This window comes from Scomber japonicus, chromosome 23, assembly GCF_027409825.1.
Source record: "Scomber japonicus isolate fScoJap1 chromosome 23, fScoJap1.pri, whole genome shotgun sequence".
Classification (NCBI taxonomy): Eukaryota; Metazoa; Chordata; class Actinopteri; order Scombriformes; family Scombridae; genus Scomber; species Scomber japonicus.
In genome coordinates this window covers 14,336,807-14,362,562 of record NC_070600.1, presented here as the reverse complement: position 1 = coordinate 14,362,562, position 25,756 = coordinate 14,336,807, and the positions used below count along the sequence as shown (strand labels likewise).

The following is a 25,756-nucleotide window of genomic DNA, read 5'->3' as shown; positions in this document are numbered from 1 at the left end:
GACAACCATGAGGAGAAACCAAAGCCACAGCTTCACACAAACAGTTTACACCATGAACTACAAGGTCTCACATTTCCCCTTCAGCACTGAACTCCCACTCTTATTTGGCTGCCTTTAGCTCATGTATGTGCCAAGTAATGCATCTCGAAGAGTACAATTGATATTACTTTTTTTCTAACTTTTCCAGGAGACAGACATTAAGAGTAACCACCGTATATATAACCAGTCCTTGCTCACGTATGGAAATGTCGTCTTTTTGCTTGCAAATCTGGCAGGAAACCACCAACATTTAGGGTCCTGTATGGCTGAATGGCCGATCGATTTGGAAAGTTACTGCACCAGTAGTTGTAAAAAGTAGTAAAGTACTCATGAGAACTAGGATATTTTGAAGTACAAGCTCAGAAGTTACATCTGGTCACAATAAAAGGGCCATTGTGGCTTAAAAAGTTAAAGAGGAGGGCAGAGATGAATGAAAATGAGCTTGCGTCTGTGTCGTGAGCCTCAATAGCATTTTCTCATACGCACAGAACATGACGCTTCCGTCCATTCAGCCTGTTGTCGTGACTAATTAATTAATAGACTAACATTAGAGTGGATGAAATGAGAGGATACTCTGAGAGACAATGAGAGGGGGGTGCCAGGGGTTGGGTGGGATATTGTGGTGAAAGGAGAGAAAGATGAGGGTGGGTAGTCAGATTTCATGCGTGGGAGAAGGTAGTAATGCAGAGACTGCAAACAGAAAGAACATCCAGTTCTGTGTTTCAGTTTATGTAAATTACTCAACCACACACTGAAGAACCATTTCCCTGTATGAACCTGCAGTATATATCCATAAAACTGCACATTCTTATCACCTAGATCAGAATATTTATAGATAGAAAACAAGTCAGAAGTTATATTCCTTTGTCTGTGTATATTGAGTTCATTTTAAGTTGCTGTGTTTAGTATTTTATAATTACCATAAACACGTATAAGTTGCTGAGAAGATTGGTAGCCTGCACTGGAGGTCACACTGTAGAGACATGCAGTTCAGCATCAGCAATGACATAACCTAAAACTGCATGTAATCATCAATTATCCACCACACAACTATCATGACACAGTGATCTTATCAGATTTGGAAATCCTACGTGAATTTGAAATATTGTTTCACATACTGAAATATGTCACTTTTTCCTACCATTGTTAAAGTTCACCTATCTGAACCACAGCTGAACCACAGGGCCCGCAGATAATGAGTCAACCTGAGCATCTCAACGCCACGGCTTTTTATTCTGGGTGCAGCAAGGTCAAAGTTTGGAAACTCTGCTGGGTTGCTTTACAGCATGAAACAGGAAGTGGTCACTCTTCTTCCAGCGCAAACAGAGATGCATCTCTCAGACTTTTGCAATAGAGGAGCATAAAATCAAGAAAGTTCAATTACTTTCTCCTTAGTAAAGCAAACTATAAGATAAACCTACTAAGAAATAAAAAAAAAACATTAATCGAGAGGCAGTATTTTCTTTGAGACAGTGTTTATGGGAAATGTGGTCTTTATATCAACAGAAGACAATTCATTTGACCATGATATATGACTGTTTAACAAAACTATACAAACACATCTAACAGTACAAATAGTTCAGTGTGACTTTAAAATCTTCACTATAAGCTTCATTAAAGCTCAATCAGCTACACACAAACACCATGAAATGATGATATTGTCATAACATGGTAACATTCACAACATCAGTGTCATATGTCTAAACTGGTTATTATTGCTGTGGAGGGACTAACCACAGATTTTTGTAATATCTGTAAACACAGATAAATACCTATTACATAACCTTTTTAGCTGACTGAGAGTTTCCATATGGGCCTAATGAGGGACTCTGCATGTGTTTACTAAACAGCAGTCACCGTTTAATTTCATGTTCATGCACACAGCCCAACCAGAGTTTGGGAACAAGCATCTGTTGATTTTAATTTCAGAGTAATTTAATGGCAAATACTGAGAACAAAATCTTATAAATGGCCTTTATTTGATATATAATAAACTTAATTAATGAAAATAAGTTATGATAGATCCTTGACAAGTTAGAGACTAGTTCTTCAGAATTTAATGATGTAAAAGGAATTGTAAAAAGATTTTGACTTTTATTTTTATAACTTAAATCACAAATTAAGTTTTTTCTCAGTAGCACAATGTCTGTCTGTAACAAAGAGACGTGTATAAATGTGTCTTCTTTCCTTTTCCCTCTTACTCATGAATCCATCTGTTGTTCCCCAGCTACCTTCAGTCGCCCTTGAACAAATTATTTAACCTTGTCACTGCATTCGAACCGTGGTAAGTGTGACGTTACTGAAGTGGAACACTCGTGCTGACTGCTAGTCTGTGTAAATACAGGTTAGGTTACTGCTGACCAAATAGTGCTCACAAAGAAGGAGAAGGACAAAGAGAGGACAAGCAGATGTATGAGAGAAATATGAAGATCTAAAACAACTGAGACAAAATATCAGGATTGATACAGAGATAAAGTAGTAAAATATTTGATTTTGAATTAAGTTAGAGCATTTTCTTTTTTTTCTGACTTTGGGACAGAATCTTTCTCTTATAATAAATAGTGATCTCCATCTACTTTCAAAGTTTGGAGGAAAATCCCATCTTTTATGCAGTAGTGATGATGTTGCAACCTTTCCATGTTGAATGTAATCCTGCAGCTGTAGCAAACGCTGCAGGTTTGTGCTGGGTGATGTGGGCTCCTTAGTGGAGTCATTACAGGTTCCTGCCGCTGTTTCCTTTGGCTTTAGAGCAGCCTCTCACCCTCCTCTGTTTGCACAGTCCAGATTAACATGGCAAAGACTTCTAAATGGTGCACCAGTTAGTCCACAGACAGAGAGTCTGTGTGTCTGTCTGTTTGTGTACATGTGTATTTTAGGACATTTTCAGTAAAGGTTTGTGTCAACCTGTGCATCTTAAGTGTTTTTCCTGTACACGTGGTCATAAATGTGTGTGCGTGTCCTCTGTGTGTTTGTATGTGTTTAAATAGACTGGAGGAAATGGAGTGTAGCTGAACACAAACAAACACTGTGTATCTCTACACAGACCATCCAGCACCCAAAAGGCCGCAGGTTCAGACCTTGGAACAGACACTTTGTCGTGTCAACGCTCTTGAGCAAAAAACTGTACCTCCACCCTTTGGAAAAATGAAGTAAGTCATACCATCACTTACTTTAAATGTCTTGAATGTTATAGTAAAGGGAGTGTAGGTGTGCTGGAAATGTAAAACAACAGCAACAAAAAATTCTGGGTGAATCAGTGAAAAGTCTTTGTAGGCTGATGAAACATCCTAAATGTTTAGCTAAGTAAAGTCAATGATTTGTAATGTCATGACAAAGAAAATAGATTTGCAGCAGCATGTACAGTTTTGTATCACTCTTAACCCAATTTACCATGGTAACTGTAACCCTGTAACCAGGAAAAGGAAGCCTTCATGGTTTAAAACACCTGACACAAAAATGTTTGAGAGGTATGTCTGTGTGTGTGTGTGTGTGTGTGTGTGTGTGTGTGTGTGTGTGTGTGTGTGTGTGTGTGTGTGTGTGTGTGCAGGAGAGGAAATGAAAGCCATGGACACTGAGTGAAACTCACCCTGATAAAAGCTTACAGGTTTCATACTTAGGCAGCCTTATGAGACACCCACATGAATGATTATCTAATGATGTTACTGGAAGAAAGCTTAACTTTCAGGGGAATAAACATAGCATATCTCATGTTATCCTGCACAGACTTGTACACTCTCATACAATGCTTTGTGGTTTTTTAACCTACAGCTTCCTTGTTAAAATCAGCTTCAAAGTGTACTGTAAAAGTACAAATTGTCAGCCATGAACCATCAGAAAGAGGTTGTGAAAGAGAAACACAGAAGCATTGTTGCTGTCAAGTACTGCATATATAAATGAGTGTCAGAGTTTGAATAAAGAGACACTTCTGAATGCATAATAACGATTCCAAATTATATAATCAAAATAATTAAGCTAATAAAAGTCTAAAAATAAGTTTGGTATTTCCTAGTATCAAAACACTTTTTATTGCCTAGGTACCCATTATCCAAAATACACACACACACACACACACACACACACACACACACACATGCTATTTGTAAGCAGGTGAGAGAATGTCCCTAAACAAACATTCACTAACTGTAGGAAAAACTCTCATCACTAATTTACTGAACGTCAAACACACGCTTCCTGGAAGTCTAGAAACTGATTGATTCAACATGTGTATCAAAATGTATTAAATGTGTGCCTGTGTACTGGCGTGTCTATGACTGATGTGTGTGGCTGTTTGTGTAAGTGATCAGCGAACCTTGGGCGAGGTGCATTTGTCCGTGTGTGTGTGTGTGTGTGTGTGTGTGTGTGTGTGTGTGTATGTGTGTGGTTGTTTTATGATCCTGAGAACTTTTAAGATACAATCTGGCCTTGACCAGTAAACTTTGTTATTATAAACCTGTTACTTATTACAGAAGAAGAGGCAGGGGTGGTTGAGAGCATAAAGGTTTTTCCTCTTTGTCTGTATGTGTGTGTGTGTGCGTGCGTGTGCGTGTGTGTGTGTGCGGTGCAGCTGCATATGTATGCGGTCTCTGCAGACAAAGTGCAGTTTGTCTCATGTGACAGTGAGCTCTGTGGTAAATGCAGTGATCTGTACATTAAATACTGTGTGCAGCTAATGAGCCAAGACAGAGCTGATCACTTATAAATGCAAGTAAAACACACACACACACACACACACACACACACACACACACACACACACACAGACCACTGTAGCTACTGAGTGGACTTCTCTGCTGGCAATAAAAGCACTCTAATGTCCAGCTTTTTGAGTGTGCTGCTGTTGTATGGGTTTGGCTGTGAGTTATTTCACTATGAATTAAACATGATGGGAGTCCAATCTGCTGACAGCAAGGAATCCCAATGTTTTCAGTCTGCTGACAAAGCTGCCTCTGATCTGCACCAAAAAGTCACATTCTAGCAGGAGTTTGGAGGCTTTCTTTCTTTTACTGTTTCTTTCTTTCTGTCTGTTTTTTAAAGTATAGCACAACATCACAACTTTGTCCAGTTACTAACACCCCTATAGCCTTAGACCTTAGATATCCTTAACTACAAATCTATAAGTATCACTACTCAGTATACAGGATTTGCCCATTGAGGTTGTTGAACTATTCAATTTGTTTTTATGAGTAGTATTAAATGATATAATCTTATTGAATGACTGTCACTTATGTATTAATGTGTCAGAATTATTTTAATGTTATTATGAGTTGAAGTAGAGCTCATTGTAAGTGCTTTATATGCTGTTGGGTAAGTTCATCTTTTACAATACAATCTAATGTTTTTTGAGGTAAATTGGCTGTGAAAAGTACAACATCTCCCTCTAGCATGTAGGTTTAGCAACAAACATCCTTGGCACATTTCAGGGGACAAGCAATACTTAGTAGGGAGGCAACATTTACCACATGTCTGCTCACGATACAGATTCAATGCTTGGGAAATAAAACGGGTACAGTCTAAATGCCGCTATCTTGTCTGGAAGGTTTTTTTTTTCTTTATTCTTTTTAGTTTTTTGGAGGAAAGCTCCAGGGTTACCAGGGATGAAAAGAGTTCATCCTGGAGAGCATGAATGTGTTCAGTGAATTTCACAGTAATGAACCCACTAAATTTTAAATGTCTTACGTAATGAAGAAATTTTAATGGTTTTGATGACCTTACAGGGTCATTAAAAAAAAGATTCCTCCTCTTGAGGGTCATGAATTAAGTTGAGATTGTTTGAAAATGTAAAAATATTGTGCAGCTGTGCCAACATGCAGCAAAATAATGTTAACAAATCGGACCAAGAAAAATTTGACCTGACATGATTAGGTGAGTAACTGAAGAAGTTGCAGCCAAGAAATATTCCAGTAGATTTCTCAGCTGATCTGTCCAAGGAGTTTCTATTGTTGTTGGTAATAATAATAATGTTTCAAATACATTTTATTACTCTTGTTTAAATGCTACAAATGAGAACAAATGCAGCATAGAGCTGAAGATAAGTTCATAAGTTAAAATTCAAAGATGCATTGTAGTGATCTTCACCAGGCAAAATGAAGAAGAGATATCCTCATTCAGTATGCTCATGCTCTTTTTCTTTCCGAACAAAGTTTACAACCCTGCCGCAGAAGTTGAGAGATTCTTTTCACTGGGCTCTAACAATGGCAGCTGCAAGTTGGGGTTTTAGTGAAATATCTCAAAATCAGTTACAGATCTCCATGGTGCCTAGAGGATGAATTACAATGACTTGAGTGATTTTCCTCTGGTGCCACCAGCAGATCAAAGTGACTTATCCAGTAAATGATTTCAATATTTGCTGGATGGATTGGCACACAATTCTGCACAGAAATTCATTGTTCACAGACGATGAATCCTGATGACATTGCTGATCCCTGACGTCTCCTCTAGCGCCACCACAAGGTTAACATCTGTGACTTTACAAAATAATCCCAATGACTGCCATAAATACAGCTGGATGTCAATGCTATGTTCTTGCCCTCTAAACATATTAATTCCGCACAGTATGCTAGAACTGCAATGATTTATCAATTGAATAGTTTATCGACAGAAAATTAATTACCAATTATTTTGATAATCGCCTAATAATTTTTTAGTAATTCTTTAAAGAAAAAATGCATGAAAATGACATCACTTTACAGTAATGCAGCTTTTAAAACAGGAAAAGAAAACATTTGTGCTGTATTACAATATTGTGATATCCACAGTTAAGATGATGTCACGATAAGATATCGATATATTGGCTACTTCATGGCCACTTAGGGTTCTCCTACTCGCTTGGAGGGTGAGGGGGATTCACTTGCAATCTGTAAACTCACCACTAGATGTCACTAACTCTAACACACTGGTTCTTTAAGGTTAGATCACAGTTATGAACATTTTTCACCATTATCTGATATCCTAAAACACAAAAGGACTAATCAATTAATTGAGAAAATAATCAACAGAATGCTTGATAATCAAAATAACTGTCAGATGCAGCCCTGCAATATACCAGATACCATTTCATTAAGTTGAAGAGCATTTATTTAATTGCAATATAGACTTTTGATTGTATTTTTTGTCATTCACCTGAAAAATTAGTAGGCTTATGATTTTTTTTTTTTTTTTTTTATTGAGGATATGCACCCTTCAGTCTGTCATGTCATCGAACATATATATATATATATATATATATATGTATATATATACTTTTGCACTTCAGACTTCACTGACCGCAAACACTTTCCACATACCTCTCTCTCTCTCTCTCTCTCTCTCTCTCACTCACTCACTCACACACACACACACACACACACACACACAGTTTTAGATTGTCGCTTCCTAAAACCTCTCTCTCTCTCTCTCTCTCTCTCTCTCTCTCTCTCTCTCTCTCTCTCTCTCTCTCTCTCTGACGCTCGCGGACAGAGCAGAAAGCCGCGCTGACAACTCGAGTGGGTTCACATCCTCATCACTCGGGTCTTTAAGGGGAGAACGTGAGCAGCCTTCACGCAGACATTTGAGGATGTTTTAATCGTCGCGTGGACCTCCATTTTTAAAACATACAGGAGTTATTCTTGGCTTTAAAATACTAGAGAAGACTTCTGAAAAAAGTGAGTATACTATATGAAAATCGATTAAGTCGGTCCAAACTTTAGGAAACAATCTCTCTAGTCCGTTCTAGTCCGTAATGATACAAGAATAAACTGCAAAACTATATGCTGTTATCATATAAGATTCGTAAGTAATAAGTAACGTTACCCTAATGTAAATTCCCTTTCATTTCCATATAGGAAACATGTGATTTGGGACATTTCCTCTCCTACTGATGTTATTGATGTAACGAATTAACGACTATTTTCATGCACCGTAATTCACGTTTGCACTGCGCAGCTTGTATGCAGGCTGAAGTGCACAGTTGCATTGCACAAAGTTCCTCACAGTTTGCAAAGACTCACCTGAAGAGGACAGAATAGGTTTTCAAAAAGATTAAAAATATGTTTTTTGTAGGAGATGAGCTATATTGTGGTTTGTTCTCCTGCCAGGGTGGCTGGTAGTTATAAAGCTGACAAACCTGCTGCAAGACACAGGCATCCTTTACTTGATCACTTGTCTGTTGCAGGGTGGCAATTTCCCTGTCATGCTGCCAGTCTGCAGAAGTGTGTGTGTGTGTGTGTGTGTGTGTGTGTGTGTGTTTGGTGTGTTTCCATTGGAGGCAGATTATGGGTGTAAATTTTCAGCAGTGAAGTTCATAATGTCTACTTACAATGTGAACCATCTGCTGTTGAGAAAGAGTCTGAAATAAGACAATTTGCTTTAATGAGTTGGAGCTTGTTGAGTTAATTCCCCGAACTGCTCATGAAAATGTGGCCTGACACTGAATGAGAAAGACACTCCAAAATCCAAATAACTACACCCCCAAGTACCCTCAAGCAAGACATTTAACCACACTGTGTGGTGCATGGCAGAGACGAGTTGGAGCTGCAGAACATGGAGCACCACGATTAATATCATTCAGTCAAAGACATTTCCCCTCTTCATGGCCAAGTGTGACCTACTCGAGCTACTGTGAGACACAGTTATGACTGTAATATCATTCACCTTTGGGGTTTTTTTTGTTTCTTTACCAGACTCAATTCCCACACAGTCCACAGATTGAAAGTCACTTTTCTGCTCTTGAATCAGCTTCTCAAACCTCATACTCCATATTTAATGTCACTTGATTTGAAGAACTCATTTAAAAACAAGGTGAGAAGTTTAAAAGACAATTAGATAACAAAGATAGTAAATGTGGATGAGGGAACGCCTTCAGCCACCAAGCAAACAGCAGGTTATAGTTTATATTGCATGGCAACAAAATACAATTTCCAGGAAGTAAACCTAAACCACTGGAGAGTCATTACATAAAGTCAATAGAGTCACAGTTTTCATCTAAACAGACAATTATTGCTCTGACTATGACCTTCACCAGAGACCTCACTCCCATATCCAAATACAGCTTTCGTGACGCTTTAAACAAGGCAGTCAGGGCAAAAAGAACGAAGAGCAAAAATGTTGTTTTGGTTAACACGGCGTAATAGGTCATGAGGAAGCCTCAGCCTTACCCTGTTTGGCCCTGTACGTCAAACCTGCCTGATATACGTGTCATTCTATCTGCATGTGTGAAAGAGTGGGTGAGTGAGCGAGTAGGGGCATTTGAGTTTGGGGTAGGATCAAGTGTCTATCTCAACCACTTTAATTTAATTAGAGTACTGTGTCTTGTTAGTGAGAGACGGAGTAGACCACCTGTCTGTCTGTGTGTCAGTGAGTTTACTGTATTTGTATGTCGGAGTAGTGTAACAGTTACAGAGCACGTTGTAGTCTCTATTTGAACAACATGGAAAGTTGTCATGTACGGCTTTTATGGTTTTGTGAGTAAAAATACAGAGACAGTTTTTGCAGTCTTTGTCACTTTCAGTCTGTTGATCTCAGTGTGCAGGGTCAGGTCCGTGGGGGAATCCATTTCTATCTATCTGCCACCGTGTCTTTTTTTCATACTATCATGAGTCGTCAACATCTGAAATTTTGCAATCCTTCACATAGTGACTGTAAAAAGGTGTGAAACTGGAAAACTGAACTTTTGAGTGAAAATGGCTCTTCCAAAACTCACCTGACTTTACTTTTCATTACTCATTAAATTGATTATTTGTAAAAGCACATTTTTCATTAGCCCCTCATGTTGAAAAACACTCTACTTATCCTAATCAGAGAGGCTTGTGGAGCTGATAAATGTGTTGGAAGTTGGTAAAGCAGCTTCAATATACCCGTACTCAGGATACTTAAAGGACCAGTGTGTAGAATTTAGTGGAGTTTAGCAGTGAGGTTGTAGATTGCAGCCGACTGAATAAGCAGTGATTATGCCATAGGTATTTTTATTCTAACTTTTCATAGTGGGAAAAACACAAGTGTTACTAGTAATGTTAACAACGGGTCTGTTCCATTAAAGTGTGACATCATCACAGTACCAACACCTTGAAAGTAAAGCAGCTATATGTAATTCAGACACCATTCATTTTATTGTTTACACCTGAGTTTTTCCTGTAGTGACATGTCAAAATGTCTTTCAAGAAAGAGACCTATTCAATGGAGTTTCAAACTTAGAAATCAAGTCAATAGACGTTAATAAAGCTTCCTAGTTGAACAGAAGTGAAACTGTGTTGGTCGCTAACCGTATTTGGCAAGATTTGAAGTGAGGTAACTATTTTCTTTTAAGTCAGATGATGCTCTCTACCAGTGATTCATCTTCTTGTTTTCAGATGCTGATTGGTTGGTGATGGTTGCAGGGCGGTCACTAGGACGCAGCTGCCTGTCGCATTTAACATGGAACGGGAGGGCTCGTTAAGGAGGTAAGAAAACACACACACACACACACACACTTTAGCTAGCAGGTCTCATTCAGAGTTTCACTGCAGCTCCAAGTCTTTTTTCCCATTTTCTCTCTTTGTCTCAGTCCTCTTGGACACACAAAGGTGGATGAAAGCGAAAAACACATACCCTCACACACATTCCTGAATGACCTCATTCATTCTCTCATTCATACAAACATCCCCCTTACCCTCATTTGTTTAGTAATTAGACCAAAGCTTTCTCTCACTCAACTCTTATTGTCTCAAGGCCAAAAACAAAAAGTATCAGACTTCCAGGTCACATCAGTGCCATTTAATTTATACACATATAGAAATATATTATTTTTCCATCAGCAGACACTGTTTGAAACCCAGTGTTCACTCTGAGAGTCAGTAGCCTGCCTCTGTTTTATGTTCTGCATATTTTATGTTTTATGTCCTGAAAGTGCCTCTGCATTGAGTGGCACAAGTCCCAGCACTGAACCTTTTCTGAGAGAATTTGGAAACTCTTCCTCACTTTGACGTGAACGGTCTCTGAGTATTTATGAGTGTCCCTGTGTGTGTGTGTGTGTGTGTGTGTGTCTGAGCCCAGGGCTCCTGTTTCTCCCACTGACCTATTTATGCAGAGTTGTATGAAGATCCAGGTTGACAAACGCACCTACAACACACACATGCAGAGACATACACATACACCTTGCTTATTCACTGCCATTTTTATTATTCATATTTTCCATCCCCTCTTTTTTCCTTTCCAATTTTTTCTCTTTTCTCTTTGTCCCTAGTTTTTATTTCCTCTTCTTTGTCTCAAGATTCATTAAAAATTCTGACCATTCAGTTTAGTTTAATTTAGTTCACCTGAACAATCTTTATTTGGTGTCTTCACTTTGCTTTAAAAGAAAAGAATAAAGTACAGATGACAGAAATCAATACAATGTATAAAGAAATATCAAACAATGATCAGTGAATTCATTTGCATCTGCGATAATATCTTAAATAGAGCTTGTCTCTGTCTTGGGCCTCACACAGACAGAGAAAGAGGAGGAAGTGAAATATGTGTCACCTTTAAATCCTTCCCTTCCCTCTTGGCAGCTCTTGAACCTCAAAGGGTTCCTTTGTTCCTCTGGCACAAAAGCTCACAGGGTCGCATGGTCACCGGCTGGCACAGACTGGCAAATGGAGAGAAAGAGAAGTTGGAGAGAAGAAGAGTGGAAGAGGGTAGAAAAAGTTCAGGTAGAACAACAGAGAGAGAGAGAAGGGGAAGGGAGAGAAGGGAAATAAGAGAAAAGACAGAAAGAGGAGGGTAAGGTACGCATATGAAAGAGTGAGATAGAGACCCATGTGGACAAAGAGAGGATTTTTTGTTTCTTGCATCCTATCCTTCACCCACCTCTCGCTGTGATTAGTGTGACACACACACACACACACACACACACTCATGGAGTGGGGATATGTGGTGCCTTTTCAGTTACTAGAGTAAGTACAGAATGTGCAAATGTGTGTGCAGAGGGAACTTTTTCAACTGTGAAAAGAAATGTTTGGTTTGTTTGTTTGAATGAATGAATGTGAAGGTCTTTTCTTAGATAACAAAGACTGTAATGATGTATGGAGAACAGGACTTTACAATGTGTATGTTACTAGCATGCATATATACATAGAATATACAATACAAGCACATATAACTAGGATGCAACTAATTACTCAGATTAGTTGTTTAGTTATCATATTAGAATATTTTCTTGATTAATAGATTGATCGTTTGGACTGTGAAATATTTGAAAAAAGGAAATCAAATAAAGGATACCCATTACAGTTTCCTGGGATGCAATGTGATGCCAAAAACCAACACCAACAATCCAAAAACTCAAATGAGTTCAATCTACTGCTCCAGAAAACAAGAAAGCATTACAATACACATTTGTGAAGATCGAACAACCAATTTTCTGTCTCTTTTTGCTTCATAAATGATGACTCAATTATCAAAATTGTTGCAGATTGACTAGTTGAGTATACAATATATAATTAATATACTATTTTTCATATTTACTGTATCTGGCATATTAAGCAGTTTTATACTAGTTTCTTTTTCTGTCCTCTTTCACACACGTACATGTTTGTGTTTCCATGCTTAAGAGTTGTGTTAAGTTCCTTTCTACTCATCTTTCCTCTCTTCTTGAGCTACTTATCCCTTCTTATCCTTTGTCTTAACTTATTCTCCTCTCTCCCTGTCCTGTTTATTTTCCCCTCATCCTTTCTCTATGTAAAATGTCTTCTTACAAGTTGACTGACATTACGCTCCTCCTGGTCTCTTTAACTGTTTCCAAAGTGCATCAGCCTGTGTAAACATTAACAGGTGGCTAATAAAAACTAATGACCTATCAATAAATGCTAATGTTGCCTGCCATCAAAATCAGGGAAATTGCATTTGCATGTTTGTGCAATAGTTGTACTTTGATTTCTTGGTTTTCAAATGTATTTGATCTTTTCTGTATGGTGGCTTGGTTGTTAATCTAACACAGGCCAGGAATATGAAGTTTATAGACCATGAGAAAGAATACGTTTTCAATGTTCACAGCTTTTGTGGTCAAAAAACTACTATTGTATCTGGATGGTTCCACTTCCCACATCAATATTGTCTAATATTGAATACAGCTTTTGTTTAATATTATTTCTCTCTTTCTTCCTTTTGGATTTCGAGGAGTCTTCATAGCAAGCTTAGACTGGGCAGCGGCTCATCCTCCAGTTTGACAGACCTCTCACAGTCAAAAACCTCAGGAGGAGGAGCAGCGGAGAAGAGTGGGACAGTTGGGGCGCTGGCGGATGACTGCAGCAGGGACAAAGGGACCCAGCAGAGGAGGGCTGGGGCCAACGCTACCTGGAACAGGTTGGTGTGGAAAAGAGAATGAGTTTTATATTCCTAATTGAATGTTGGTTTACTTTCATATTAAACTGAATGTGAAAATATTTATTTAGTTTCATCACCCATGTGTGCCTGCAAAGCTCCCAATGCCTGCATTTACACACACACATGTACACGTGGTTGTGTGTGTGTGTGTGTGTGTGTGTTTGTGTGTGTGTGTGTATGCTTTTTTCCCTAGGCGTGCCACGTTGGGATAAAATTCTCTAGCAAAAAGCTTTATGTTATTCATGCTATGAATAGGAACCTTTTTATACACACAAACACACGTATACATCAACTCCTTCTTTCTCTCTTCCCTCAGGGTCCATCACCATCACTCTTTATCTCCATCCATCCCTCACTGCTTTCATCTCACTCTGCCTCATAGATTCTTTTCTTCTTTGCTCCTTTTTGTCTTTTCTTGGGTTATTTTGATGGTATTCAGCTTTATTCCAAACTAGACAGCTGAAAGTGGAGATTGAGAGCTCTATTCAGTGGGAGGTTGGAGGGTCATATGAGCACATAAGCTGGACCTAAACATCCAGTGAAACAAGTTCCTATCCTTCCTGACCTTTGTATGTTTTACTCTACTGTTTTGTCTATCTTTCACTTTATTTACACTGGGGGCTTTATGGCTTTTAACCAGCTTTACAGTAATTCAACTGAGATTACTCAGGGTGCATGTGTGCATACATAATCTGTATGAATGTGGTCATCATTGTCAGTGTTTTAGTCTTTTTATGTTCTCACGTTCCAAAGTTATATTCTTGCTTCTTGAAGTAGTCATTGTGGAGTTTTGTGGCTCAAAATTCAACATTTCAGCTCAACATTTTTATAGCCTCATTACCCGGAACAAACGTGACGTGTCTAGGGCCACAGCTAATCATTATTTTCATTACTGATTAATCTATCAGTTATTTTCTTGATAATCGATTAGTTTTGTGGTTTATTAAGAGTTGACCAGTGTTTCCAAAAACCCAAGGTGACCTCAATTGTCTTCTTCTGTTCTGATGAACAATCCACCACCTACTGATAATCAGTAGGAGACTAAATAAACCAGATAATATTTATATTTGAGAAACTGGAATAAGATACTTTTTTCTTTCAAAACAACAAATAGATTAGTTGTCTAATCACTGCAGCTCTAGACATGACGTCAGTAAATTATAAACACTGTTCTTAAGATGATCCACCTAGACAGACAGGCTGTGATACATTACTCAGTAAATGAGCACTGGAAGTTAAATGCCATCTTCTCTCTCTGAATGGAGAACATTTCTATTGCTTTCTAAGAGATTTCACCTAATTATAATCTTAGCTTCAGTTTTATTATTGATATGAAATCTTAACACATGCAACAGTCATATAGTAATTGTGTGTATTTTTTATTTATTAAATATTATTCTCTTAATCTAAACATTTATCTCCGTGATTGTGTCATCTAAATGCTTCTTCTTTATGCGTTACTTTGTGTTTCAGCATCCACAACGCAGTGATCTCAGTTTTCCAGAGGAAGGATCTGGGAGAAAACGAACTCTACACTCTGAATGAAGGTGTCAGGTTAGCTTTCCATCTCTTCATCCATCTGTCTGCCTGTTTTTTGTTTTTCTCTTTTTCTGACTTTCTCACATACTTTCACACAAACACACCAAATTTGGATCTTAAGCTGGTTTGTATTTTAAGAGGAAATTGAGCTAAATTATAGTGTTTTCTTCTGTAATTCCTCATCTTCCCTTGCTGTTGTGACAGATTTCTCTCACACACACATTCTTCCTCCCATGTACACACAATGATAGCTTCAGTACACTAAATTTAGTCTTTACTGGTTGGTGAATTTTACTGTCACTTACATGGCATCACTACATCGCAGGTAATAATCTGCTGCTATTCTTGACTGTGTCCACTGAATCAGAAACAACTTGTTGATAAGGGAACAAGACATGTTGAGGTTACAGGGGGGTCACTGTTTTGTGTTTGGTGTTTAATTACAGTGTAGCTGTGGGCAGTTGAGACAGGGCTGTCAAAACTGACTCCAGTCATGTACAGTAAATATTACTCCACACATACACATACACTGCATATATACACACACATTATTTGGTGCACATACCAGAGCGTAGCAGTCTAACATGGCCTGGGGTTGTGTTGCATCTAAATTTAACATAAGGCTTTACAGCACAACACAAGTCATTCTATATCTATGGCATATTTCTATTTGCCAGAGACTGACAGGCTTTTTAAGTTTATATTTATCATGTTCACAAACTTGATGTTTTGTTCCCAAATAGGTTAAAGGTGAAATGTTCTCTTCCTGCAATAATAGTGCCTGAGATGTCATTCTAATGTGTACCTGTGTGAACTGTTTATCAGTGGAAAATCCTGTTATTGAAATGTTCTGACGTTGCTGTAGCCTTTGTTTTCAGTGTGAACAACATCTTTTCTCATTTCCTGAGTCTGTTGCTGTTTAAACACTACAACTTGCCACTGCATGAGCGCTCATTACTTCTGGTTCATGGTAGGAATTGCTGATGATGTGCGTCAGTACAGTATGTGTACACTCATTTGCCCCTGTGTGTTTTGCAGGCAGCTGTTGAAGACAGAGCTGGGCTCCTTCTTCACTGAGTACCTTCAGAATCAGCTGCTCACTAAAGGCATGGTCATACTGAGAGACAAGATCCGCTTCTATGAAGGTAAACGTCATCACAAACAAAACATCTACACCTGCATTTATTGAGGGGAGAGGAAACAGGCAGTTATTTATTTTTTTGGCAATATATTTTTAGTGAAAAATGTTTTAAGCACACAAACAGCAATTAGTAAGATGTGTTGTCTCTCTCATGATCCCACTGCTGAAGTATTCCCTATCTAGACTATCCAACACAATGTATACATTAAACATTATGGTGTTTGTCCAACACTTTAAATATCACCATCCTGATTATCCTGATTACAAGCTTAAAATTCAATAAAAACATGCATTAATAACGCCATAATGATCCGGTATCCACTCCCTAGTGTTATTCAACTTCAGCTGAGATATTAGAACACATTCACTGGAGTTTGGGAAGTTCTTTTTATTCATTATTGATTAATCTGCCAGCTATCTTATTGATGACTAGTAGACTACATGATGACTACAACTGACTAGTAGAAAATTGTATAAAAAAAAATAAATTAAAAAAAGTGCGTTATAATTTCAAACACTCATTTTACTATCATATATGACCAAAAAAAGGATAAAATCCTCACGGTTAAGAAGCTGGGATCAGTAAATATTTGGCATTTTTTGTTGAAAAATAACAACTTAATGGACTTAATTTAACAGCGCTAAAACTTACAGAAATAAAACATACACATAAATAAGTCTGCAGATATAAATATGTATATAAACAGATAGAAAATGTAAAATGGCAAAATGTAAAAGGCATCTCAGGTTTCTAGGTAAGCAAAATTCTACAATATGCTTTCTTTGGGCAGTGCAAAACTAATCAAGTCCCTTTGCTGAACCTAAAGTTTAGAATTTTACTTCGTTGGGTCCTGGCTTTGGTGAGAAATACTCATAGAGCCATTGAGTCATTTCAGTGAAACTCAGAGGTGAATGTTGAGACTGTTATCTCAATGTGACACACGTCTAGCACGGAAAAATAATAATTGACTAAAATTACAGATGCCAAGTTAACCCTTGAACTAGTAGTTTGAACTGTGGGAACAAGACTTTATATCTTTGCCATCACTTATCTAGAAGGATAGTTTTGCTGTAGTATGCAGCATGCACACACACACACACACACACACACACACACACACACACACACACACACACACACACACACACACACACACACACACACACACACACACACACACTCACACACACAGACACACATGCAAACACAGTCAGAGCAGGACAGGGCTTTTGACAAGGTGAGAACTATAGAAACTGAAATAATTTCATTCTCATTGTTGTGGTAAATGTGTGACCTTCCTCTGAAGCACCTTTTGGAGGAATAAAACACACTGTTTTCAGTGCTGTCGTCACAGCAACCAGACAGGAAGTGAGGCTTAACGTCAATTACAAAACATCCACTCAGTCAGAAACTAAAGACAGAAAAGACAAAACCATTGTGGTACTTTCAGTGACTCACAGAGCAATTGTTCTGGTTTGATTAATACTTGGTGTGTGTGTGTGTGTGTGTGTGTGTGTGTGTGTGTGTGTGTGTGTGTGTGTGTGTGTGTAATAATAGCACTTGAAGAATATCTGGTAATTCCCCAGGGTCATATATGTCATGTAGAAATTTCATGTGATGTGTTTATATGGGTTAGGGTTAGGGTTGCTTCTGCCACATCAGCAATGATCAATTCACAAAGAATTTTAGGATTTGTATCTTGCCCAAGGACACCTCAACATGTGGACTGCTGGAGCTGGGAATTGAACTGCCAGGCTTTCATACAAAGTTCAGTAAACAGAATAAACCTAAGTGAAATGAATATTTCACACAGTTTTTTTAAGATACTCGGCAGGTCGGTTGTTCCTGCATCTTGTAGAAGTTGCCACACTTCTTTTGTGGATTTAGACGTCTCAGCTGCTTCTGTCTCTTGTAATCCCAGACTGACCCCATGATGTTGAGATCAGGGCTCTGTGGGGGCCAAACCATCTGTTGCAGGACTCCTTGTTCCTCATGTCCCTGAAGATATAGTTCTCTATGACCCTGGCTGTGTATTTGTGGTCATTGTCATGCTGCAGAATAAAATTGGGACTGATTAAACGCCTCCATGATGGTATTGCATTATGGATAAGAATGTAAATATCTAACGTGCCCAAAACATTTGCACATTGTTGTATGTTCCCCACCATATGCCAATACATATCATCCATTTTATTAACTTTCAAGATTTTGTAATTTTGATGAATTTAAGTTCATTCTTTATAAAACAGACACTACTACTAAATGCTAAAAAAAAGGTGTCCTTAAAACTGGAAATTATAATTAAAATATATGCAAAGAGAGATGCAAGACAAACTACCTAGATGACAATTCACATAGGACCAATATTTGACTAAATATTATTATTACAGACTTCATCATGTTCAACATTGCAGACATGGCAGTATTTAATAGTACCAAGACAGCAGACAACTTCTTTTATTACAAACCATAATACATTTCTGAATTATTATGGCAGTATTTCCCCAAAACATCCATCATTTGAGTATAATCTCTTGTTGATTGCATGTGCTGTAATTTCTTTAACTTTGTAGTCATCTTGTGGTTGACTGATTGGTTTCCTGCTCGTGTGTGATACAGGTCAGAAGTTGTTGGACTCTCTGGCTGACACATGGGACTTCTTCTTCTGTGATGTTTTAAACATGCTTCAGGCCATCTTCTATCCTGTACAGGTACATGCACTCATACACACAGTCACACATAAATACTGTCCTTACATTGCTATTGTTTTGACCTCTGAGTGTGTGTGTGTGTGTGTGTGTGTGTGTGTGTGTGTGTGTGTGTGTGTGTGTGTGTGTGTGTGGTGTGTGTGGTGTGTGTGTGTGTCCTCAGGGAAAGGAGCCATCAGTACGTCAGTTGGCTCTGCTCCACTTCAGAAACATCATCACCCTTAACCTGAAACTGGATGAGGCTCTGTCTCGACCTCGAGCCAGAGTTCCCCCTTCTATCATACAGATGCTGCTGATACTACAGGTACACACACACGCACGCACGCGCAAGTCCTCTGTCTCTGACTATTTTTCACCCTCTTTGTCTTTCTCTCATGCTATCTCTCTCATCCACGCAGAGCATGAACACACAAATATCCTTGACTGCTATGGGGTGAGGGAAGAGGGTAAATGACAACAGATGGGGAAAGAGGAGCAGAGGGTACAGAGAGCTGTTGAGCTGTTTTTTTTCTTGCAAAGGGATCTCACAGGAAGTAATCTCAATGTGAACACAGTAGTCTTCCCATGACCAGTCAGTACCCTCTGCACCCTGCCTGTGTATGTGTGTGTGAGTAATCTGTGTTTACACTTTCCTTTAAGACCCTGATATCCTCACAAAAACAGTAAAACCCAATAAGTCAATTCTGTGTAGAGCGTCTTGGTCCTCCATGCACAAAACGTACATTTTTATTTGTCGAGTTAGAGCTGAAGCGAAGGATTAAAGGAAAATGTGAGTTTTTTGTCTTGTCTGCTTAGTGATGAGAGCACAGATATTCATGTCCCCTGTGGATAATTTGCGTCAGTTTGTAAATATTTAAAACTACAGCGGGTAACAGTAATCGACTGATATCGCCAAAGTAAGAAGCATGACCTTTAGAGTTTTATATTTTATAATAAACAGCTGAACCACATTTATTTGGTTTAGTTATTCACCCATTGTGCATTGACTTGTAGCTGCACATAGTTAATTGCCCATTACCTTCACTTCCTATGGGAACAGGAAGAGAGTTGTTTGGTTATTATTTAACTGTGGTGTTGCTGTGCTCTTTGTGCACACAACACATGCTGGATTTTCAAGTTTTCAAGTCAGTGCCCCTTTTACAAAATAATTCATCTCCAGTCATTGCTAATTACTTCCTGTATTTCACTCATTGAAGAATACATCCTTGACTCTACCTCTTGTTCTGGTGAGATGATTAACAGGAAGCAAAGAAGAACAAAACAAAGTCTGCAACACATAATTAGGGTGCTTTTTTTGTCCACAGGGTAACTAACATGTTCAAAACTGCAAGGACAGGGTGCTCAACTGCACAAGACGTCTTGATAACTGTAGGCAGCCAACAACCATAAAAACCTGCAAAGAGGGAGGAGCCCTTTGATGGTTTTGCAGCTCAGACTTCGTTCCATTATAACTTAGTAATAAAGTTTGCACTGCATAACTCACAAAGTACCCCTTTGCACGTTCTTTGCTAACTATGCGTTTTCTCCTAACTGTATACTTTAATATTGTGTAAAAGAGAAAACCACTCTCTGATTGAACTGCTCATAAATGCACAGATATACACCCAGTGAGTGACAAAGACAAAGGTATGAAACCACTGCATCAAAGGGATCAGCACTTCATTTCTTACAAGATGACGCAGTCTCTTTGCTGAATACAGAAGAAAAAATACCCGAGAGGAGACCACAGTAGTCTCATCCGCAGTGTCTCTAGTTTGAATTGTTGTTGTCGTTGTTCAAATAAAGTGCAAATTTCGAGGTTTGTGAGTGATCTGGCAAAAAAACTAACTGAGATTTTCAATACTGTAAATTCATTGAAACATATATAACAAAATGAAGTAAAAAATAATCTGTATATGAATGCGCAGTTGGGTAACATCTCATTTGAGCCACTGAAAGCAAAGAATAAACTTTCGTGATGAGAATTTTTATGAGCTCTTTAGATACCCAATGAACTTACTGTGGTTCGTTGTAACCTGAGAATGATTCAGGCTCTTTGAGGAATTATGTAACCCATTCATCAATAACAGCTTTCAAATTGGTGGTCATTTTCTGTATTTGTTCTTTGTTCGAACTTTAGCTCACGGAGGATCAAATTTACTAGTAGCAGTTGCCACAGTGAAGACTTGAGAAAGGCATTAATTGGTCAGCTGTAAGTTGTGGGTTAGGAAATGAATGTGAGTAGAAAGAGCTCTCAAGTATGTGTGTGTGTGCATGAGTCTGTGAGAGCGTGTCTCTTACTGCATGGGTAAGTTGTCGTTCTTTGTAGTGACTCATTGACCCAAATCTGCTACTTTGAGGTTGAGGGAGGGCAGGAGGACAGCGAGACAGAGGAAGGTATGGAGAGAAAAATTATATCACAGAGAGAGAAAACCGATGTTATGTATTTTCCTGTTTTATCGATTCTCCACAAATATATACTGCAGTGTCATTGGTCTGCTTTTGTTTGGCTGAAGTGAAAACCAGAGATAGAGAGAGATGGCAAAACAGGTACAGTTGAAGATTAGAAAGCAGAGACAGTAAAACAGGGAAGTTAAGAAGAAAAGTTGACTGTAAGAGAGAAAAAAAATCAGCTGCGAACATTAACTGTTTTTGTTTCTTCTCGTTTCATCTGTTAGTAATTTCCTTTTCGTTCTGTTGAGACGCTGTGACGCCAATTGAGTGAAGCCTGTTCTATTTATGTGGTTTGTTTCTGTGCTGTGGTTTTGATGAATGGACTCAATGATTCAGTGTGTTGAAACTCGATTGATCTTAGAAGACCCTGGAGTGAGCTCTGGGCCCATGTGTATCAAACTCTCAGTGTGAAAATTTGCTATCAAGTTAACAAAAATGTGGAAAGGGGTCAGGCTGACGGTAACTTTTGAAAACAATGAAAAAATGACTGTTATATTATGTTCTTATGTTTCTAGGTTCTTGTTTGTTATTCATGACAACTTAAAAGTTCTAAAAACAGCACCATGTGGACTATGAATGTCATTTATATGTCACTGATCTACTTAGAAATTCAAATTTTGTCTTTGGGCCTGAAACTGAAGCTGCTCTAATTAGCATTTTTTAATTAACAATGGATCAAATTATATTTTTGCTTTCAATTTGCATTTGAGCAGAAAGACATAGTGGAGCATTTAGCAGCTACAGATGCAAATATTTCCCTCATGAGATGATGGGAGTCAAAATAGAGCTAAAAGCAGTGTGAATGTTGAATGTCGACGTTAATGCCATGTGATACAATTTGTTACACTGCCCTCAAGTTGCCAAACAATCAATTATTTTAGCTTTAAGACCCAACCTGAGACCCAAAACTATACTTTTTTTTAAAATTTCATCCATTACTATACATGAGGTTTTTACACTTGTAAATATTTGAACCAGGTCAGGTACCAACACTAGTTTTTAGAGGCTGCTCTGTTAATCAGCTCCCTGTACTCTTTCGTTTTGTTGCAGTATATCATTACCACACAGGAAACTAGTCTGAAATGCACAGCTCTGATGTAACAGACTCCTCAAAATTCTTATCTCCCCCCCCCTCCCCTCCAAATTTCTCCCAACTTTATTTGGTTCATACAATCCTTTTATACACATTGTTGAAAAACCTACTCGTGCCAGCTGTTATGGGCCAAATGCTTCTTTTATATCTGTTGAAGTCAGATTTAATCCAAGGATAACAACGATAATGTCAATACAAAGCTTACATCATTCTACAGACACCCAGTGCTCACCTACCACACAAACATTCTGCCAATAAGAAATCACTTTATTTGTTTTGAATGTCTCAACACTCTAAGACCTTTAATTATTGTGGACTTATTGTGTGTGTGTGTGTGTGTGTGTGTGTGTGTGTGTGTGTGTGTGTGTTCCATGCAGGGAGTCCATGAATCAAAAGGTGTAACAGATGACTACCTGCGTCTGGAGTCTCTCATCCAGAAGGTGGTCTCTCCGTACCTCGGGACTCATGGTTTATATTCCAGAGATGGATCGTCAAACCTGCACTGCTCCTCCTGCTTGTTGGGTATGTGTGTGTCCATGGGAGTGCTTTTAAAGGTTACAAGTTCCATGTTCTTATCTTTATGTCTTTTTTTGTACTTGAGGTTTTGTTTAGTGTTATGTGGTATGTTCTCAATTATAAAGTAATGGTATTTAAATAGCGATTAGGCTTTAAATCTCACAGGGTTAGAAATCTATTGAGTTTGAGCCAGTTTATTATTAATTGTTGTCTTCTCCTGTGGCTCAAATTGCTGTGAGTTGGAATGAGCTAAAACCATGAAACTTGCCCCATAACTGGGAATGATGTGCTTGTGCAACAGCTACTTCCCTCTGTTTGAACCCACAAACTGCAGCTTGCAGCTTTATTGTCTCTTTCCTTATCCCTCTCTCTCTCTCTCTCTCTCTCTCTCTCTCTCTCTCTCTCTCTCTCTCTCTCTCTCTCTCTCTCTCTCTCTCTCTCTCTCTCTCTCTGTCTATCTCTCTCTCTCTCTCTCTCTCTTTCACTCTATTTAGAAAAGCGTTTGCAACGCTCCTGGCCTTCCAAACCAGGCAACCCCCCCATGGCCAAGAACCCGGTGGTGCGCTCTAAAAGCTACAACGTTCCCATGCTCACTCCTGTGGTGGAGTATGATGTGGACTCCTCCACGGGAGGAAATGTAGGCATCAGACGCCACTCAGTGTGTGAGATGACGTCCTGTGTGGAGGAGACCAGCTCTGTGGCCGGATCCACCGCCAGTGTTACCAATAACCCCAGTAACACCAGCACATCCAGCCTTGCCAACATTTCCCTGGCTTCCACAGCCTCTGTTACACTTTCAGGTAGAACTACAGTACAAACAGAGTGTAACGAAATATTGATAGATGCATCTTTCCAGATAGGAGGAGGCTATTCTCTCTGAAAAGAACAGATGTTTCAAATGAATAGTGTGCTTTCCCAGGCTTTTAAATTTAGTTTAAAACTGATGTCTAAGAAAAACCTTTTTGAGACATCCTCCAAAAATTTTCATGTTGGCATCTTATCTCTTAAAAACATGTTTTTATCTTTCAGTTCTTGAATATTTGAATTACACTTCAGAAATATTGCTTTTAGATTAGTGCACATTGTAAATGTTCTCCATAGAAATAGAACATTTGTAAGTCAGGTTATCAGTTATACATTTTAGTTAGAATTTAAATGTCTATGTACATATGTACGTTAAAGTGAGTTTTGTTTTTTACTCATCTTCCACCTTGTTGAGTTCAAAAATTAATTTACATGAGTTATGTCTAGGTTTTATGTCTGTTAATTTTCACAGGCTGTTATGATAGATGGTGTTATACTGTATGTACGTAGCTAAAACTGACATGGCTGTGAGACACCTTCTGTTGTATGAAAAGTACTTATACAGTATGTATATGTAATGTCATACTGAGGAACAGTGCAGTTTTGCTCCACAGTGTGAGAAGTATAAATCCTGCAAATCAGTGAGAATAACAAAGCAGAGATTTAGTGTCCCGTCATGGCCTACATGGGAGTTTTTTAGTCATGAGGATAAAATTGAAATGAAAACACTGAATATTTGTAATAATTTTGATGTAAAAGTGGTCTATTTGATTGATATTCAAGCATGAATTCCTCTGTTCTCTTTGTTGTAAAAACTAAGCAGCCAGAGTTTTGATGACCTTTTAATGTACTGATCGTTCCTTCATTTTAACTCTACAACTCACTGTTACAGACACTGTGACCTCCAGCCAGGAACCCCAACCCAGAGGCTCTGACAGCCATGCAGGTCCCCACCCCCTCCAGCCACAGCATCACTCCCCCTGCATCCTCCCTGAGCCCTCCCCAAGCGAAGACACACACTGCACAGGCTCGCTGATGTTTGACTCCCCTTCGCCCTCCAGATTGCTGGCTGCATACACAAGTTCGGGTCCCAGTACATCATCCAGTCCGGAGATGATGATGGACCATATCTTGGAATCTTTGGACTCAGAGCCGGAGCATGACGGCATCTTTCTGGACTTCTCGAGGCACTGCTCTGGAGGATCGACGCACAGCAGAGACAGCAAAAGGCAGAGTGTGGCGTGACACATATGCACATACATAAATGACGCGGGGACTTGCACACAATGCTGATCCAAGACTGAAATTCCTCAAACTTTGTGATGTCTCCTGTTGTTTTCTAAGAAGTCCAGATCATCAGGGATTTGTTCAAACTGTCATATCTTCCAATGTGATGTGATCATCTTTCCAATATTTAAATCTGGCACAACATTTACGGCACATCAATCTCTTGACTTACAAGTTAGATAAATTAATATGTGAGTAGAGCAGACAATCATGACTGTCAGATTTTGCAGTTTTAGAAGGTTTTTCTTTTTTTCTGTGTGAAAAGTGAAAACTGAGAAAATAGATTGCCAGTGGTGATAGCTGAAATAAACTAAAAATCTCATCAAGATCAGGGCTATTAAATAGCTCAAATTCAAACTTTTAAACTTTTCAAATGCGTAGTGATATATTGTTGCTTGAACCTCAACATCTTTTATTAACTGATTATTAAAATATGAATTTGATTTTTGTACTTTGTCTCCCACTGAACTGAAGTCTGAACCTGTTTTATGCTTATCTCCTACTTTCATTACTGATCAAACCCCATATTTAACATATACTTAATCTTTATACTACAGTATCTCTATTGAATGTGGCTTTAATTCAGAATAGAGTGCTTCATAGTGTATCAGGCTAGCATCAAAGTCAAAGCTGGTGCTAATCAGTGCTAATTTCTCTTCAGTCACATCAACATTACTTTAGTTTAGTTTAGAGGAGTTTTGAAATACTAATGTGAATTAAAATAACAGCTTCAGTTTCCTTAGATAAGATATTAGAGGTAGTTATTGAAATATTAGTTAACGAACAAAAATCTTGAAATGCTGATAAATTCACTCTTTGCAGTTTTGTCTGTGTTCAAACTCCTTCCTTGCACTTCCTGTCAGTTCATCACTGAAATGTGA

The 25,756-nt window shown here is 38.5% G+C and overlaps 1 protein-coding gene across 1 annotated transcript; it reads left to right on the top strand.

Moving 5' to 3' along the window:
- The first annotated feature begins 7,394 nt into the window (after positions 1–7,394).
- On the top strand, positions 7,395–25,084 carry LOC128353205 (proline-rich protein 5-like). The gene is made up of 10 exons (XM_053313879.1): positions 7,395–7,679; positions 10,362–10,451; positions 13,147–13,332; positions 14,827–14,907; positions 15,931–16,037; positions 18,654–18,745; positions 18,906–19,046; positions 22,646–22,790; positions 23,279–23,584; positions 24,481–25,084. Exons 2-10 carry the CDS (start codon positions 10,426–10,428, stop codon positions 24,831–24,833), a joined length of 1,437 nt encoding a protein of 478 aa, XP_053169854.1. The 5' UTR covers positions 7,395–7,679; positions 10,362–10,425; the 3' UTR covers positions 24,834–25,084.
- The last annotated feature ends 672 nt before the right edge of the window (positions 25,085–25,756 follow it).

Bases quoted from the DNA above. Each gene is read 5' to 3' on its own strand.
- LOC128353205 (XM_053313879.1), top strand. From the start codon at position 10,426: ATGGAACGGGAGGGCTCGTTAAGGAG. The intron at 10,452-13,146 runs GTAAGAAAACAC...TTGGATTTCGAG, and splicing joins CGGGAGGGCTCGTTAAGGAG to GAGTCTTCATAGCAAGCTTA. The intron at 18,746-18,905 runs GTACATGCACTC...GTGTGTCCTCAG, and splicing joins CCATCTTCTATCCTGTACAG to GGAAAGGAGCCATCAGTACG.